The following is a 19,705-nucleotide window of genomic DNA, read 5'->3' on the forward strand; positions in this document are numbered from 1 at the left end:
TGATCAGTGAGATACATCTGCTGGAGCGTGTGCTACGGGTGGGTGTTGCCATCGTGACCAGTGAACTGAGATAAGGCGGAGCTTTACCTAGCATGGACTTGTAGACGACCTGGAGCCAGTAGGTCTGGCGACGAATATGTAGCGAGGGCCAGCCGACTAGAGCATACAGGTCACAGTGGTGGGTGGTATAAGGTGCTTTAGTAACAAAACGGATGGCACTGTGATAAACTGCATCTAGTTTGCTGAGTAGCGTATTGGAAGCTATTTTGTAGATGACATCGCCGAAGTCGAGGATCGGTAGGATAGTCAGTTTTACTAGGGTAAGTTTGGCGGCGTGAGTGAAGGAGGCTTTGTTGCGAAATAGAAAGCCGACTCTAAATTTGATTTTGGATTGGAGATGTTTGATATGAGTCTGGAAGGAGAGTTTACAGTCTAGCCAGACACCTAGGTACTTATAGATGTCCACATATTCTAATAAAAGAGTCGGAACCATCCAGGGTGGTGATGCAGGCAGCGAACAGTTGAAAAGCATGCATTTGGTTTTACTAGCGTTTAAGAGCAGTTGGAGGCCACGGAAGGAGTGTTGTATGGCATTGAAGCTCGTTTGGAGGTTTGATAGCACAGTGTACAAGGGCCAGAAGTATACAGAATGGTGTCGTCTGCGTAGAGGTGGATCAGGGAATCGCCCGCAGCAAGAGCAACATCATTGATATATACAGAGAAAAGAGTCGGCCCGAGAATTGAAGCCTGTGGTACCCCCATAGAGATTGCCAGAGGACCGGACAACATGCCCTCCGATTTGACACACTGAACTCTGTCTGCAAAGTAGTTGGTGTACCAGGCAAGGCAGTCATTAGAGTAACCATCCATCACGGCGTAGTCATTCATCGTTGTCTTGCGTATGAGCATGGGCTCACCGGGGGGTCTAGTGGAGCTGCCCAACCATCAGGCCTGCTTGTATAATACCAGACACTAGGCACAAAACCTCTCAGAGTAGGAGTGCTGGGACAGGAGGATCAGGTCCCTCCTTTCCATGCCATCTTATTCATTACGATCTAAAATATTTGTTTTAATCCTAGATCAGCACTCTGAGGCGCTTTATGAATACGGGCCTTGACCTCCATCTACCATGAACTTAATGTTATGAGTCTTCTATACATCTCAATGTCAGAATGAATAAATCAGGAAATGGAATGCAGATCATGTTATTCAGCGTACTTTTCCTCTCTTGTAAACTTTAAGTGTATCTAATGGTTGCATCACCACAAAAGTGTATCTCTGTGCCGTACACTCATTGACCAACTATTTTCTGTATATCCTAACTTTGACATTAGATGGTGTGAATGACTTAAATGTGTAAAATGAGGTCTAAGAGCCTATGAATCTGATATTTTTGTTGTCACTCAGGACAGCGATGGCTGACTCTTTCCCACCAGTTCCAATGTGTGTGTGAGAATGCGTGTGTTTTATTTTTGTTTTTACAGTAGCTTGGAAACTCTTCTGGCTGGGTAGATGACTAGACATCTAAAACGTAAAGTAAGGTGGGACACATTTCATTTTAACACCAGGAGCAATTGTTAGGAGGATATCCTCAATCAAAGACCCCAAGGACCCAAAGACCGCAATGAATAGCCTCACTTACAGAAACAAAATAAAACCCTACATAATGTGGGATAATTGCTGTGAGGGTGCTTATTGTTGTTCTTAAGAATTGTCCGGCCAAACGTCTAGACGTATATCTGAAACATCTGCAAGCAGCATGATGACATTTCACATGGATCCAGTCTAACCTAACCATTTTGAAGTGGGAAGTGGCCATCATAACCAAAAGGGGACAGCAACACAAAACACATTTACAACTGTGTGTGGGCACAGCTAGGTTCAGTAGGCCGACTGTAGCCTACTTATAACTCACTGGCAGAGCATTCACAGATGCAAGTTACATATTGCCCCCTTGTGGTGTAGCCTAAATAAAGTTTCTGTAGTGTTATATATAACATCTATCTATACTCTGGAGTGTGGTGTAAAGAAAATTGCACGTTTGTTTAATGCAACTATATTAGAATGATGTTTTTATTCATTGCTCTTTGAATGAATTACCATTTGACTGTTGTCTGTTAGTTGATGATAAATGTCCAGCTGCCTCTTTTTATTTACATGTTGTATTTCACCTTTATTTAACCAGGTTGGCCAGTTGAGAACAAATTCTCATTTGCAACTGCGACCTGGAAAAGATAAAGCAAAGCAGTGAGACAAAAACAACAACACAGAGTTACACGTAAACACACGTACAGTCAATTACACAAAAGAAAAGAAAAATAGAAAAATCGATGTACAGTGTGTGCAAATGTAGAAGAGTAGGGAAGTAGGCAATAAATAGGCCCTAGAGGCAAAAATAATTACAATTAAGCATTAATACTGGAGTGACAGATGTGCAGATGATGATGTGCAAGTAGAGATACTGGGGTGCAAAAGAGCAAGAGGGTAAGTAATAATATGGGGATGAGGTAGTCGGGTGTGCTATTTACAGATTGGCTGTGTACAGGTACAGTGATTGGTAGACTGCTCTGACAGCTGATGCTTAAAGTTAAAGAGGGAGATATAAGACTCCTGCTTCAGAGATTTTTGCAATTCGTTCCAGTCATTGGCAGCAGAGAACTGGAAGGAAAGGCGGCCAAAGGAAGTGTTGGCTTTGGGGATGACCAGTGCAATATACCTGCTGGAGCACGTGCTACGGGTGTGTGTTGCTATGGTGACCAGTGAGCTGAGATAAGGCGGGGCTTTACCTAGCAAAGACTTATAGATGCCCTGGAGCCAGTGGGTTTGGTGACGGGTATGTAGTGAGGGCCAGCCAACGAGAGCATACAGGTCGCAGTGGTGGGTAGTATATGGGGCTTTGGTGACAAAATGGATGGCACTGTGATAGACTACATCCAGTTTGCTGAGTAGGATGTTGGAGGCTATTTTGTAAATGACATCGCCAAAGTCAAGGATCTGTAGGATAGTCAGTTTTACGAGGGTATGTTTGGCGGCATGAGTAAAGGAGGCTTTGTTTGCGAAATAGGAAGCCGATTCTAGATTTAATTTTGGATTGGAGATGCTTAATGTGAGTCTGGAAGGAGAGTTTACGGTCTAACCAGACACCTATTTGTAGTTGTCCACATATTCTAGGTCAGAACTGTCCAGAGTAGTGATGCTAGTCGGGTGGGCGGGTGCGGGTCCTCTGATTTAGTTAAACTCAAAAGGGAATTGGAGTTTCCTTCATTAAACAGTCCAAAATCACATTACACAATTTTACAAACAGTATCATACTCACTCATTCATCTTATACAACAATGAGATGTAAACCTCATATCTGAGGCTATTATATAAACAGCATTATGGTAATGTGGCCACACCGTCTCCCATGAGCTTCCCCAAGTTGTAACAAACAGACCAGTCCGTAGCTGGATTCTTCACCTATCTTTTATACCTTCTCCGGAACATAAATGTTGTTCGGACCTCAGGTTCTGTGAGGTGGAAGAAATTCCTTTGTTCTCTATGAAACTTCACTCTATCTCTATACTGCGTGGCCATGAGGATATCCTCTCCTCAGGAATTTATGACTTCTCTCTGACCACAGCAGCCTAGTTGAAGGAGGCAAGGGGGAGGCAGGGAGAGGGGGATGGGGCTTGCTGTACCCAAAGAGGGCAACGTCATGACAAACCTGGTGGTTTGGATCTTGTTTGTCCTGCAAGTTACAAATCAACATAAAATCATGAACATGTGATGTCCTGTTTGTAGATCATCGTTGCAGTCCCCTCTGGTGGTTGAACTTGGTAGGCTTCTCTGAAAGCGGAGCAGTCCACCACAAGGATGGCAGTTGATGTCCGGTTAGTGATCGCCGTTGCGGTCCCCTCTAGTGATGTACCTTGGTAGGTTCCCTGGAAGCTGCAAAGTATCCTAGGGAGGGCCAGGGGATGTCCTGGTTGGTGATCGCCGTTGCGGTCCTCCCCCTCTGGTGGTTTACCTTGGTAGGCTCTCTGACAGTGGGGCATGCCGCCACAAGGATGGGCCGTGGGTGTCCGGATTTGGGGTCGCTGTTCCGGACCCGTCGTCTGGTCGTCGTCCAGACTGGAAGATCTGGGCAGTAACTTAGGCAGATGTTAACAACGCACACACACACACTCATGAAATATATATAATTACATTCATTCCCCAATGAGTGGCGTTGTGGCACTAAGTGATGGTTGTATGGGGACTTTGTTTATGGCTCACTTTATGGCTCACTTCAAAGGAACTGAACCGAAAAGGAATGAAAGCATGAACAAAAGATATACAAAATATAGTTCTCACACAAAAATAATCTAATTGGACTGTATTCTATATACGTCCAATGTTCTGGCAAAATGACTATCATGGCATTGTCTCTAATGCCATATCTAGGGTTTTCCTCCTTGGTTTGTTGCTTAGGCACTATCCTAAGTTGATAACTATATGATAAGTTTACAGCTGTAAGGCACTAGTTTTGGGCAGTCTACAGGGATGACCTATGGACTTCTGGGAAGAAAACTGGTGAGTGCTGAAGAGTCAAAGGCCTAGAAGTAAATGTTCAACTTTACTAAGGCTGGTATTTTGCTTGGACCCTTAAGTGATCCTAGTATAAATCCTAATTGGATGCTCCGTTGTGCATGTGCGTTTATGCTAACACAAGCGTGCATGTCAAGGGAAGGAAACCAAGTATCCTGGCAGATTACAACTTGTTCAGAATGAGTCTGGTCATTTTCAGGTCAATGCCTGGAGGTCAGTCAGAATTGGTGTCGAGGGAGTCTGTAGTAGTTTTTACTACAAGTCACTGTGTCTTCCACTATTGTAGTGGTGATAGGTATAAAGTCTATTTCATAGCTATGCTATCCACGGTGGGTTCAGGAAAGGCAGGGGAACAATGGATCCTGTACTGTGCCTTGAGTCAGTCATACGGAAGGCACAGGCAAATAAGGATGTGGTGGTAGCCGTTTTCTTTGATGTGGAAGGAAGGCCTATTTATCAAGCTGGATAACATGGGGTAGGAGGAAGGGTTTTTAACTAGATAAAGGATTCCTTTTTGGGTGCAATCAATACAAGTGAGGGTGGAGAGCTCTATGTCAGAAAGCTATGAGGTACCCCCCCAGAGAAGTGTCATTAGTCCTTTTTTGTTCTCTATTATGATTGACGATGTGTTCTTAGGTGAGACCTGACATAGTGAGGTCATTGTTTGCGGATGATGGAGCGATGTGGAAGAGAGGTAGAAATATTACCCATACAGCCAGAAGAGTTCAAGAATCGATTAGTGAAGTAGAGCAGTGGTCCCTCAGGTGGGGCTTCAAGCTTTAATAAGAACAGTGGTTAAAAATAATTGGCAAGAGTTGTGGAACAGGGAGAGAGAGGGAAGACACCTATATAAGATCCAGGAAAAGGTGGGGGCAGGGAGGTCCTCAGGCCGAGAGAGAAGGGAGGAAAGTGTAGTCACAAGGCTGAGACTGGGACACACAAGTACATTGAAATTGCTGGGGAAACATCCAATTGGGAGGTGTGATCATTGTCAAGAGGAGATGGAGGAATATGTTCTATTTCAGTGCCAGAAATATGTGAGAGAAAGGGAGCGATTATTATTTGATGTGAGGAGTAATGTGATTGAAAAGCCCGGATTAAGTGAACTGCTGGGGAAATCTTCAGGGGATGTAGTATTTAATTATGTATTTTGTTTCCTTAGGGAGATGAGATTATTGGGTTGGATTTAGACCATCGCTGTCTCTGATCCACATTCCAGTCCAGTTGGTTGCGGTTATGCACCTTAAAGTTGGTTGCCAACTGCCATATAAAATCCACAGAATAAGGAGGAGACCAGTCTCACACTCCAGTACAGTAGATGGCGGCATATGCACCTTTAAATTGGTTGCGATCCGCCAAAAGAAGAAGAACAGCTGTGAGTGGCGGTAGTCGGCCATATTGTCCCTGAGACAGCAAAAATCATACGCAAGTACACCGGCGAGAGGAAAGGAAGGGATCCTGGCTTCACTCCGCTCCTAAAAGAGGAGGTGGGTCACAGATTTGATCAAAGAGGTAACTAACTATACAATGGAAGTTTGGACTGGTTCAAATTATTTTATGAAACAGGCAGTCAGTTAGGTATCTAGCTAGTTTTCAAGCTTGCCATTGGGACTGGTGACTAACGCGTTAGCTCGCTGGGCTAGATGAGACTACCGGTAGCTAGCTACTGTAGTTGGATAACACAACTGTCCAATGTAGTTATTGCTGCCAAACTGCGCAAACCAGCCATGCGTTAGCTAGCTAGATATGTGAAAGTGCTAACGTTAGCTAGTATAGCTAATCTTTGAAGCAACCCCTCAGCGTTTCCTAATCTTGATCTTGGGGACCCCAAGGGGTGCACCTATTGGTTTTTGCCCTAGTAGCACCACACAGCTGATCCAAATAATAAACTGATCGTTGAGCTTTGATCATTTGAATCTGCTGTGTAGTGTTCAAAACGTGCATCCCTTAGGATCGCCAGGAACGAGTTTGGGGATACGCTGCAACCTACAGTTGTTACATTGATTTCGTTAACGTTTTTATTTGTAATGTTTTTATTTAACTAGGCAAGTCAGTTAAGAACAAATTATTTACAATGAAAGCCTACTTGTAAAGCCCCTCCGGCCAAACCCTCCCCTAACCCGTACGACGCTGGGTCAATTGTGCACCGCCCTATGGGTCTCCCGATCACGGCCGGTTATTGATACGGCCCGGGATGGAACCCGGGTCTGTAGTGACGCCTCTAGCAGTGCCTTAGACCGCCACTCGGGAGACGTTAGTCTAGTTAACTATCGTAACTACTCATGAGGCACTGAGCAAACAAACATTTCTTATTCCTCAAAGGCTAGATACACGTTTGTTGTCAAACATGGCATTAACTACTGTTACCTACCGTTAGTTAGCTATATCTTAGCCAGAGGGCAGCAACACCACTTTTCCCCAAAGGTGACTTGTATCCATTGCAGGGAAGATTATTTATTGCTACATCTTTTTCGAATTAAACTATGCTAACTTTAGAATGATGTGGAACTCGCCTGTAGCATGTTGGTTAATATTAAATTGAAATCTAAAGGCAACTGTCACTCAGTGGTTGCTAGTTGCTCGAAGCAGAACAAATGCACTCTGTTACAATGGTGTCGTGACCCGGATCCACAGTTGGGCTCTGCCAGGCTGCTGAGGTAACTTCAAGGAGTAGGAGGTTGGTCTTTATGATGGGTGGGAGTTTGAGACAAAATATCTAAAGGATCATATTATTAAACATACTTTCCAAATGTGGGTCTGTTGTAGACCCACTGCCTCTGCATACCTCGTCTCACTTCATAATGACCAACCATCCTGCCCACCAGCACAATAAGTTGAAATGGAATTGTATATGAGTTCTGGCTTCCCACGGATAGTTGCTAAAAGCACTTACTTTAAGCCTAGGTCAGCTACATACTATATCACATCTGGCCGCATTTGGGATTCCTATAGGGCGGTACACAATTTGCCCAGCGTCATCCTGGGTAGGCCATCATTATAAATAAGAATTTGTTCGTAACTGACTTGCCTAGTTAAATAAAGGTTTAAATAAATGAAAAAGCATACCTATGCCAACCTCCATACAGAGCTAGAGGATATCTTTGACAGGCACCAGAGTTATGACCGTTTGTTGTTGGCAAAGATAAGCGAAGGCTTGACTATTGCAGGGGAAATGGTCTATTGGCATGACATATGGATAGATCTCATCATTTATCAATAGAAGCCTATATATGAGTATGTATGAACATTTTTCTGAACAAATGGGACCTTCTGTTAGAGTATAAAAAGTCAAATATGATAGTATTTTCACCCCTTTTTTTGTGTGTGTGGTGGTAATGATGAATTCCATCAAACTTTGATGATCAGGGCAGTAAGAGAATGGATTTTGTATTTTAAACTAAATCAATAGTTGCATAGCTTATCCCCACCAGCTTTAGTAATTAAACATTGTCAATACTTTATGGGCGATGCAGTGACACATTTTAAAACAGCCTGCTGGTAATCAGGCCTTTAATTTAGTTTGCAACAACAAATGCAGTGTTGTAACAGTGCATCAAATTGCATTACACACACACCTGTAGAGACTTTGATTGTCTGCACTGGTCATCAGTTCTGCAGGGAGTTTTTACACCCATGTCAATGATACATATTTGATCTGGCCTAGGTGATGGTCTCAAATATAACTGACATTGTCCCCCCCTCCCTATCCCCCTGTTTTCTCAGCTGTCCTCCCCTGGTGCCCCCCACCCTATAGCCAAAGCCCCCCCTTACCCCCTGCCCTGCCAGGAAGAGGCCCCTGACCTGTTACCCCACCTTCCCTCTTCTCCCACCTACTCTCTTCCCTCCTCATCCTTCTCTGCAGTAAGTGCACCCCCTCTCCTCTGCCAAGCTGTCGGACATGTCAGGACCCGTGCCGAGTCGGGCCCGCGTGTACACCGATGTCAACACACAACGGCCCAGGGAGTACTGGGACTATGAGTCCCATGTGGTGGAATGGGGGTATGCAGCGACCACACACACACACACACACACACACAAACTCCCAGTCTCTAAATTAAGTCTGAAAATGTTGTTTGGTGCTTGCTAAACAAACGGATGACTTTCTCTTCTTTGCACATTGAAACTATGCGGTTTAATTCCAATTTCCTTGAATTGTGTAATTGACAAAAACAATTCTGACCTCAGAAATCAAGATGACTTCCAGTTGGTGCGGAAGCTGGGACGTGGAAAGTACAGTGAAGTGTTTGAAGCAATCAACATCACCAACAATGAGAAGGTTGTGGTGAAAATACTCAAGGTAAGGCCACGATGAGAAATCAATATCATTCAGATCATAGATTTGCCATTTGATACAGACTCGCATTGGCTTGTTGGAATCATATTGAAGTAAAACCACCCCGACAATCAATACAATTGGTCTTTAATTGTGTCCATAGCCTGTCAAGAAGAAGAAAATCAAGCGTGAAATTAAGATCCTGGAGAACCTCCGCGGAGGCCCCAACGTCATCTCCCTTGTAGACATCGTCAAAGACCCAGTGGTGAGAAGGAATGGTGGGGAAAGAGATGTGAAAACTGTATTACGCTTTTAGAGGGGCTCCCATGACTTTAATGCAACAACCCCTTCTTTTCTTTCAGTCTCGGACTCCGGCCTTGGTCTTTGAACATGTCAACAACACAGACTTCAAGGTAAGATGGAGCATCCGTTGTTAACCCCGGGGTCGTATTCATTAGACCACACCGCATCAAAACGTTTTGCGTTTCTTACAAGTTCAGGTAGTCCGTCCTCGTTGCAGTCTGTTTTCTTCTGTTTCTTGACAGTGTACATCTCTATTCAGAAACAAAGCCCTATGAAACCTTTTTTGGCGTGCATGTTGTTTCCCCATACTCCAGTGTGTACATTTGAAGTCTGAGGTTTACATACACCTTAGCCAAATACATTTAAACTCAGTTGTTCACAATTCCTGACATTTAATCCTAGTAAAAATGCCCTGTCTTAGGTTAGTTAGGATCACCACTTCATTTTAAGAATGTGAAATGTCATAATAATAGTTTAATAGTTTAATATTTCAGCTTTTATTTCTTTCATCACATTCCCAGTGGGTCAGAAGTTTACATACACTGAATTAATATTTGGTATCATTGCCTTTAAATAGTTTTAACTATGGTCAAACGTTTTGGGTAGCCTTCCACAAGCTTCCCACAATAAGTTGGGTGAATTTTGGCCCATTCCTCCTGACAGAGCTGGTGTAACTGAGTCAGGTTTGTAGGCCTCGTTGCTCGAACACGCTTTTTCAGTTCTGCACACAAATTTTCTATAGGATTGAGGTCAGGGCTTTGTGATGGCCACTCCAATACCTTGACTTTGTTGTCCTTAAGCCATTTTGCCACAACTTTGGAAGTATGCTTGAGGTCATTGTCCATTTGGAAGACCTGACTTCCTGACTGATGTTGCTTCAATATATCCACATATTTTCCATCCTTATGATGCCATCTATTTTGTGAAGCGCACCAGTCCCTCCTGCAGGAAAGCACCCCCACCACATGATGCTGCCACCCCTGTTCTACACGGTTGGGATGGTGTTCTTCGGCTTGCAAGCATCCTCCTATTTCCTCCAAACATAACGGTGGTCATTATGGCCGAACAGTTCTTTTTTTGCTTCATCAGACCAGAGGTCAGTTCTCCAAAAAGTACGATCTTTGTCCCCATGTGCAGTTGCAACCGTAGTCTGGCTTTTTATGGCGATTTTGGAGCATTGGCTTCTTCCTTGGTGAGCGGCCTTTCAATTTATGTCGATATAGGACTCGTTTTACTGTGGATATAGATATTTTTGTACCGATTTCCTCCAGCATCTTCACAAGGTCCTTTGCAGCTGTTCTGGGATTGATTTGCACTTTTTGCACCGAAGTACGTTCATCTCTAAGAGACAGAGCGCGTTGCCTTCCTGAGCGATATGACGGCTGCGTGGTCCCATGGTGTTTATACTTGCGTAGTATTGTTTGTACAGATGAACGTGGTACCTTCAGGCGTTAGGAAATTGCTCCCAAGGATGAACTAGACTTGTGGAGGTCTACAATTGTTTGGGGGGGGGGGGGGGGGGGGGTCTTGGTGGATTTCTTTTGATTTTCCCATGATGTCAAGGTAGGCCTTGAAATACATCCACAGGTACACCTCCAATTGACCTCCACCTCCAATTGACCCAAATGGTGTCAATTAGCCTATCGGAAGCTTCTAAAGCCATGACATAATTTACTGGAATTGTCCAAGCTGTTTAAAGGCACAGTCAACTTAGTGTATGTTAACTTATGACCCACTGGAATTATGATACAGTGAAGTAATCTGTCTGTAAACAATTGTTTGAGAAATTACTTGTCATTCACAAAGTAGATGTCCTAACCTACTTGCCAAAACTATAGTTTGTTAACAAGGCATTTGTGGAGTGGTTGAAAAACAAGTTTTAATGACTCCAACATCAGTGTATGTAAACAGGTTCAGTGCTGTCTTCGGGGGCCAGGATGTTTCATGTCTTGTGGTTCTATCCTCAATCACTGGTACACGATGATCCATTGGAATGGTTGCGTCAAGTTAGGTGTTCCGTAATAGGCCTAAGTGTTACCAGTCAGATGCCCAAGTTGATAGCTTGTGATTTGAATAATATGTGAACTCTTTGTATTAGATGATGGGTTCAGGTTGGTTAGACAGATATATGCATGGACTCTTCAGGGTTTGGTTAAATCACGGTATTGATTCATCCGTTTTTACTTGCAGCAATTGTACCAGACCCTAACGGACTATGACATCCGGTTCTACATGTTCGAGATCCTCAAGGTGGGTCTCGTAATGTTGTAATTTGGGTGTACTACCCCATTTCATTTGTGCTCTTAAAATGTATTGGAAGGCCCAGAGACTGCTAGACATAAGTCCGCATTTTCCTCTCCCAAAACAAGACCATTCGGGTGCTTAGAGTATAAGCCCGTTGTTTGTCTGACGGTTACATATTAACTGTCTATTTGCCCATCAACATGTTTGTGCGCCCACACAGGAAGAACTTCTGTTTTGTCATCTGCATTTCTTTGTTGATTAAATCCCCAGCCTCCTTGTTGTTAACATGCAGCCATTTTGGCTCTGTCCGCAGGCCCTGGACTACTCCCACAGCATGGGAATCATGCACAGGGACGTGAAACCCCACAACGTGATGATTGATCACGAACACCGCAAGGTGAGTGTTTATGACCAATGCGGCAGAGGCACGGTTATTTTCCCTCCATCCGATTTGCCCGTAGACAAGACCTTTTGTCATTTTAACATTTAATTTGACACAAAAAAAATACGCTAGTTTAAATGGAAATATTTTAACTCTTGATGAATCAGCTTATGATGTATTATTGGAGCTGTAATACAGGCAGATATTGCACAACAACATTAAAATGCCCAAGTAGTCCCTCCCCGTTTGTCTCTTTAATTATGTTTGTTGTCCTAATGAACACAACCCTGTTCTGCTCCTCTCAGTATCGACTGTCTGTTTGTGTTCTTCCAGCTGCGCCTTATTGACTGGGGTCTGGCTGAGTTCTACCACCCGGGACAGGAGTATAATGTCCGAGTGGCTTCTCGCTACTTCAAAGGACCTGAGCTTCTGGTCGATTATCAGGTATGTTGTCCAGCTACTGTTCTTAATTGTCAAGCTCAGTCTATATTATTTTCTGTTGTGTAGATCACAGCTACATGCACACATACCCTTTTCACACCATTGAACCAAACTGCTGAGCTGGTTAAGCATCCACCGTAGTTACTGGAACCATGCTCAACACGGCAATGTGAAAACTAAACAGGCAAATCTCCCATTGGTCATTCAAATCCATTTCATTAGATGGTCCTGTTGCAAGCACCTCTTAAATTCTGACATCTTGGCTTTTCTCTAACTCACTGATTTGACTGTCTTCTTCTTCCAGATGTATGACTACAGTCTGGACATGTGGAGCTTGGGCTGCATGTTGGCCAGCATGGTCTTCAGGAAGGAGCCTTTCTTCCACGGCCACGACAACTACGACCAGGTAAACACTATCCAATACGTTGTACACCATGTTTCAATGGTCTACTACGACCAGGTAAACACTATCCAATACGTTGTACACCATGTTTCAATGGTCTACTACGACCAGGTAAACACTATCCAATACGTTGTACACCATGTTTCAATGGTCTACTATGACCAGGTAAACACTATCCAATACGTTGTACACCATGTTTCAATGGTCTACTATGACCAGGTAAACACTATCCAATACGTTGTACACCATGTTTCAATGGTCTACTACGACCAGGTAAACACTATCCAATACGGTGTACACCATGTTTCAATGGTCTACTACGACCAGGTAAACACTCCAAAATGTTGTCCCCCATGTCGCAAGGGCCCCATTCATTACAAGTGACGAGAATAACCTTGTGCCTGTTCAGGAGGGTGAAAGGTTCCAGAACATTCCGATGGAAATGGATTGTATACAACAGATTTAATTATGTCAGGTACTATAGGGAATCCTGTCAGTTCTATTCATGAATGATATTTCCCCATTTTTTTCCCCCTTTGTCAGTTGGTGAGAATAGCCAAGGTGTTGGGAACGGAAGACCTGTACGACTACATTGACAAGTACAACATAGAGTTGGAGCCTCGGTTCAATGACATTCTGGGAAGGTAGGTGGTTGTCTGTCTTTTACTAATGTGTGGTTTTCTGCACTTGTTTTGGGCACTTAGTAAAACCAACTCCTGAATCTAAACGCACACAGCTGCTCTTAACCAGCTCTCCCCTTCCAGACACTCTCGTAAGCGGTGGGAGCGCTTCGTCCACAGTGAGAACCAGCAACTGATCAGTCCTGAGGGTCTGGACTTTCTGGACAAGCTGCTGCGCTATGACCATCAGGCCCGGTTGACTGCCCGCGAGGCCATGGATCACCCCTACTTCTGTGAGTGTGGATGTTGAAGGTTTTTAAAGGTAGACTCAGCGATGCATGAAGTAAACAGCAATATCGGGTTGATTTCCACAACAACTAAGAGTGTTGAAGTGCAAGGCTAAATTCCTTCGCTGTTCTGGTCCCGTAGATACCACGTTGTAATGACGTGAAGCGTACATGGCCAGATAACATGTCTGGCTGTATGAGATCACAGTTTCGCATCACGCTCATTTGAATGTCTGCGGTGCTGTTCATGACAATGTCATAATCATAATGCTGAGTCTCGGAAAGTTGAGAAACTTAATTTATTAAACAAATAATAATAATTTCTCACATTCTGTGAGACGAATTTCTAGGTTGGTGATGATCTTAGAATATTCTCTGAAAGTTGCCCACATAATAATGATTGGAATGGAACTGCTGTGGGTTTGTTGATTAGATGAGAAAATTATTTAGTTGTGGCTGCTGCTGACAGGAAAGATGGTCTGAACTGTAACCCTGTGTGCTTTGTTCTGTGGTGTTTTTATTATGTCTTTGAACCTGTGGTCCTCTATATGGCTCTATAGGCCAAGCTGCAGTTACAACAGCAAATAAAAGGCTTGTTATAACTGGGGTTACTTCGCATTGCAACAAGGTTTCTCTTTAAAAGCAACTCACAGCTTAAACAGTTTTTTTTAAGGGAGACTGATGTTCTGGTCTCTTCACATTTAGTTGGCTTTGATATTGTTTGTTTGTGCTAATCAGGGTCGTGTTCATTAGGGCACATAAGCAAAACGTTTTGTAGTGGCAAAGAAAAACAAATGTTTCTTCTACCTCGTTTTACTCAGTTTTCATCCATTTTGTATTTAATGAACATGGCCCAGTTCAAGGTGGTCATTAGTAGTTGCTTATGACTATCTACTTGCAGTAGCTGGAGACTAGGGATTCGACTGTTGTCGTGACTTGACTAATATTAATCTGATTACTTATCTAATCAACTAACTGTTTAATTGTTACTCGATTTTAAAATAACAATTAACTCATTAGGATTTGAGGCACCATGAGAGAAGTTCTTTTAGAGTTACCATCTCCTGAATTAAACTCTAAAAGGTATTTTTACCTATCACATCTATAAACTGTCAACTTATTAATCATAACCTTGTATCATATCATCATTCTGAACAGTCGTAACCTCCTGCATCTGCAAAAACCAGAGCCTTGTGATTCAGTACTACACAAATTGGTTTATTTATTTACTAGTTAATTAAATGGTAACACAGAATAAACATACACACTTAATATGTTAAACAGGTCCCTAGTGGAATGACAACAATATGGCTGCTTGTTACAAAAGATGGGGTGGGGGGGGCAGAGAGGGACAGACGCACTTAACTTTGGTACATATTGTCCTACTTAAATTAGATTTCAAAGATAATTTTACTTAGGACAGCTAATCAGCCGTACCAGTGATTGTCCGGGAGTTGAGTTTATCGTCTCTACCTCGTGTTGAGATTGAGTTCAGACCACTTTAAAAGTGCGGCTTCACGCTTTTCTGGTCTAGTAGGTTCATTCTTAGCCCAAAATTCTATACAGTTTGTTCAAAAGCGCCGTTCCGTCTGGTTGACATGCTCTCTGACCTTACTCGGGCGTGACTTGTTGCTGTGCAAAGTTTGTAAAACAATTATCTTATGGCTCCTAAAATCACATCCCTCTCTGAACAAAAACAAATTTTTTATGCACAACACATAGGATGGACACTTCACACATGTAGTGGGTAATCTTTCCAAGTTTCAGTATTCCCTTTAACATTTTTAATGACATCACAAAATAACAAACGAAATGGCATTAGTGTTTTATAGATCGCCTCTGACATTCTCTACGTTCTATTTTAGAAATATTGTTCCAGTATTTGCTTTTGAACATGTTAGTTTCAGCGGGAAAAGGTCTGTTGAAATAAAGGACGTTCCTTTGGTGAACATTGTAGGAGACCTGAATCTTCTACCTTAATGTACAACAGGGTGTGAGTTGTTGTGTGAGGGGGGGGGGTCTGGTTGAAGTCATTCATTGCAAACCTGATCTGACCTATTTGGATCCTCACAGGACAGTCATGACACTAGAGGTTTGTTCAATATGTGTTTTCTTGTCCACACAGATCCCATTGTGAAAGAGCAGGGTCGCATGCCAGGGTCGGCTAACCTACCCTGTGGAAATACAGCCGTGAGCACAGCCAACATGATCACTGGTGAGCACACACACACACCAATCAGCCTGAATGCCCTCCCGGCTTCTCGTCTGATCTCCCATTACTCAGTGTTGAGGAGGATGTTTTGTCAGTGGGAGGCCGAGCTCGGAAATTTAATTAATTCAAGAAGCGAACTTGGTCTGTGTAAAGATTCGATGAAGCTTGGTCACCTGCTATATTTTTCCAGGCAAATGTCCTCAGTATTCTGTCATTGATGTTAGTCATTCCTCTAAAGGCCTTTGTAGACTGTACGTCAGATTCTATTTTTTATGATTATAACGTCACACTGTGCAACGTTACCAAATTAATATATTTATCAACCTGGCCAGATTGTACGATTTGATCTAGTTCTGTCGTCACATTATGCAATTGGCTTGAGAGGCTAGGTCAACTGCTGCTGTGTGTTTGCTCTCTTCATCTGCCAGCAGAGCAAGCCTCTCTTTGCTTATGCACGAGTCAAGTGAGTTCGGGGAAAAACTGAAGTATGCATCTTAGAAATAGTTTTCACATACAAACTTTATATGTCCAAGTTCAGAAGCAGCTTCCCCAAAATAACATGGTCGCTGTGGTAGAATGTTTATTTTGATTGGTGAGTTTTTCAAAATCCAATCAGGTAACCTGATTTCAGATGTTATGCAAGCAAGATTATTAGGGAAATCGTTCTTCTTGCACAGCATGGAAACGTTTCAATTAAATGGACTATTCACAATGATCGTATTATTGTGTGCCGTCTGTGTTCCTATTGGTCAGTTACTGGGATCGGCTCAACACCGGCCACACATGACTACGACTGCACGTAGTGTTACTTACAGGCTGACTCCACTGCTCCTGTGGCGTGCGCTGCAAAATAAATTTAGATATCTATATTATTCAATTATTGCACCCACTCTGCTCGCGTGCGCCAATTAGTGTCTTGTTGCCAAGGGCTAAAATAGTCAATTCCCAGATCGCGCTGCAAGTCCTGCCTCTCCCATCTCCTCATTGGTTTATAGAAGCAGGTACCCACGTGCCATCTCATTGGTTATACCCACGTGGGTGACCGAAAGACGAACGAGGTCAGTGGCGGTAATGCACCTAATTTATGAAAGTTGCCAATCGCAATATAAAGTCAAGAGAATAAAAAGCCTAGGAGGAGAGATGATTAGAAATGATGCGGTAGACCGTTTTATGCGTGGATTAATTGTCGGAGTAGAGGACCTTGTGCATTTCAGGTAAAATAACAACTCAATGTTTATATCCTAGGACAAATTAGCCAGCAAGTGCAAGCTGGCTAGCTAAATTGCCATAAAGGTTTAATGCTTTTTGACCTGTCCCCAAATGAATGTAATTGGTTCAGAATTTGTTTTGATATTTTAACCTGCGTGTCATGATCGCGTTTGGTGTGGGGGGACAAAATAAATGTATGCACGATGGCGCACGCGCGCAGTTTGGGTTCTGGGTTTGGGTTCTGTGTTACTTAATCGGCAGACATAGACCCTGTCACACTGTTCAAGCCAAGACACCCGACTGTTGTTTATGACCTAAGAATTCGCGGCGTGCACATTTTTTCTGGGGTGGCATAAGATGGCTAAAATCGTATTTTCAGCAAAGGCCTTTAAAGATGGGTAGTAAAATAATGACTATCACATTGTCATAATTGACATACTGTAATTTAATGCAATACATTTCAGAAGAGCTCAACTCTCACCATATTTGAGTGCATCCATTGTTATCTTTCCTATGTAACCCATTGGTTAATGTAGTCACTGCATCATCAGAACTCCCTTGGAGTGTTTTCTAAGTAACCCGCATGCTTAGTTAAGCTAAATTCCCTGTCTCTCTCTAGGCATCTCTGCCTTGCCAGTCGCTACTGCCCTGGTCACCCTCACCGGCTCGCCCGTTCTCTCTGCTGCCACCAACGCCCTGAGCGTCCCCGTGCCCGCCGCTGCTGGTCCCCCCCAGTGATTGCAACCAACAGGAGCCACTCACTCTGCCGGCCCGCACCACCACCTCTACTCACTCACACAGTCCAACTGCCCTGAGATCCAGGAATGCCAACCTCTGAAGGCAGTCTCATCTGAACAATGTTAGTTTGTATCTCCTTTAATGAACTTGAGGTAAACAGAATGTTCTGTGTAATTGACACATACAGGTATTCCTTTCATATTGAAGTGACGGTGTGGCTGTGTGTGTGTGGCTGTGTCTTATGTTCACAAGCCAAGAATAAGTTACGAATCCACTGGTGATGGGGGTCCCTCCCCTTGCAACACGTTTTGTTTGTACATCACTGACAATGGTCACGCGAAGTAGTTAGCGGAAGGCAACAGGAAAGGACGGTAACATTCATACCAAAAGGAGCAGAATCTGTAGTTTACTAATGCAATGTTGTCAAACAAGACCTGGCTAGAACACCTTAAGCAATCCCCTGTGTTTAGGTCAATCCAGAACTCCATACCACCATTATAAAGACTCTTCCCCACGGCATTTGAAAGTGTTTGGTGCTGTTCTGTGCTCCAGTCGTGTGTTGAAACACTGAAGCCGCCTCACTCCACCTATACTAATGACACTTTAGTCTGAATAGTATGTCTTGCCTTTCTACCGAACTGGATACCTAGTCTTTTTGATGTAAGGGTTCCCTGACCGATTTATTTTTTTGTACTGAAATGCTATGGTGCTGGATGGGTTTAATTTGCTGTGGAAACGGTTTGATGTCAGTATTGTCATCCAAACCATTCGAAATCCAGACAAAGCCATCCGTTTGGTTAATTTGAAACGTTTCTCTCAAACTTGCTGCTTTACAGTTCCTTGAATTAATTCAAGTTGTAAAAAACCAAAGTTTACTCAATCGTTTGGAAAAAGAGGAGACTGACCAAACCTTAGTTTTCTTGGAGTTACACTGAGTTATGTGGAGATAATATGGGGGAGAAAATATTTGTTAGATCACAACAGAATACGAAAGCAAGTTGGCTTGAAATTTTTTCTCTGCTGTTCGAACCTGAGGAATTGTTTTTTTTTGTATTTAGTTTGTTTCGAGGCTAAGTTTCTTGATCGATCATCTGTTTGGCTAGACATGGAAGGATGTATTGAACTTGAACGGTTGAGTTTTTCCTGTGTTAGTGCCAGAAATGGGAATGTTGTTTGAGTATAGCTGTACATATGCATCCTTTTTTCATTTGCAATCTCACAACGTATGAAATACATGCATACATCGACATAATGAAGTTGTATGAGTCCTTACATCACTGTATATATTTTTGTCCGTATGTAGACTAGTATTTGAAAATATTTGTGTAAATAAACACATTTTATCAAGTATATCTGATTGAGTTGGTATGTTCACACAGATTTGTCTCCTGATTGTAAGGTTTTACAAAAATCTATTTCCTTAATTGTATTATTTTGACGTCACTTCTACAGTATGCGTTTTTGCTATGTTTTAAAATGAATTGTAACGGTGATAAGAACTGGTTGTTTGGATGCTGATTGGGGTCTAAGGCACTGCATCTCAGTGCTAGATGCGTCACTACAGACCCTGGTTCGATGCTGGGCTGTATCACAACCGGCCATCATTGGGAGTCCCATAGGGCGGTGCACAATTGGCTCAGCGTCGTCCGTGCTAGGGTATGGTATGTCGTCTTTGTTCTTAACTGACTTGCCTAGTTTAAATAAATTGGACGAGCAGCGTGTTGGCCGTCACCCACCTTTGCCTGCTAACAGTTTCATCTGAATGACCACTGCCCCTCCATAAGAATATCATGTTTATGTTGCTGTCTGAATCATCTCCTGTATTTCGCTGAACTAGAATATCATGTTGCTGTCTGAATCATCTCCTATATTTAGCTCAACTCGCACATTTCCCCCTGCTTCCAGCCTAGCATTTATACTGAACAAAAATAAACGCAACATGAAACCATTTCAAAGATTTTACTGAGTTACAGTTCAAATAAGGAATCATTCAATTGTAATAAATGAATATAGGCCATAATCTA

General features: G+C 42.9%; 1 protein-coding gene across 4 annotated transcripts; it reads left to right on the forward strand.

The window, feature by feature from the left end:
- Positions 1-5,926: 5,926 nt before the first annotated feature.
- On the forward strand, positions 5,927-19,031 carry LOC139413834 (casein kinase II subunit alpha-like). 4 transcript variants are annotated; one of them, XM_071161624.1, is made up of 13 exons: positions 5,927-6,081; positions 8,293-8,568; positions 8,755-8,866; positions 9,006-9,107; positions 9,205-9,255; positions 11,336-11,395; positions 11,703-11,786; positions 12,105-12,215; positions 12,517-12,618; positions 13,159-13,259; positions 13,380-13,528; positions 15,648-15,737; positions 17,563-19,031. In XM_071161624.1, the coding sequence occupies exons 2-13, from the start codon at positions 8,468-8,470 to the stop codon at positions 17,679-17,681; spliced, it is 1,182 nt and encodes a 393-aa protein (XP_071017725.1). In that variant the 5' UTR covers positions 5,927-6,081; positions 8,293-8,467; the 3' UTR covers positions 17,682-19,031. The 4 variants fall into 4 exon arrangements, with proteins under 4 accessions (XP_071017725.1, XP_071017726.1, XP_071017728.1 ...); XM_071161625.1 differs by having other exon boundaries at positions 5,931-6,056; XM_071161627.1 differs by having other exon boundaries at positions 5,945-6,056; positions 8,432-8,568.
- The last annotated feature ends 674 nt before the right edge of the window (positions 19,032-19,705 follow it).

Source organism: Oncorhynchus clarkii, chromosome 7 (genome assembly GCF_045791955.1).
Source record: "Oncorhynchus clarkii lewisi isolate Uvic-CL-2024 chromosome 7, UVic_Ocla_1.0, whole genome shotgun sequence".
Taxonomy (NCBI): Eukaryota; Metazoa; Chordata; class Actinopteri; order Salmoniformes; family Salmonidae; genus Oncorhynchus; species Oncorhynchus clarkii.

Excerpts from the sequence above, each read along its gene's own strand:
- LOC139413834 (XM_071161624.1), top strand. The coding sequence starts at position 8,468 with ATGTCAGGACCCGTGCCGAGTCGGGCCCGCGTGTACACCGATGTCAAC. Across the intron at positions 11,787-12,104 it reads TTGATCACGAACACCGCAAG|CTGCGCCTTATTGACTGGGG; the intron begins GTGAGTGTTTAT and ends GTGTTCTTCCAG. Across the intron at positions 13,529-15,647 it reads CATGGATCACCCCTACTTCT|ATCCCATTGTGAAAGAGCAG; the intron begins GTGAGTGTGGAT and ends TTGTCCACACAG.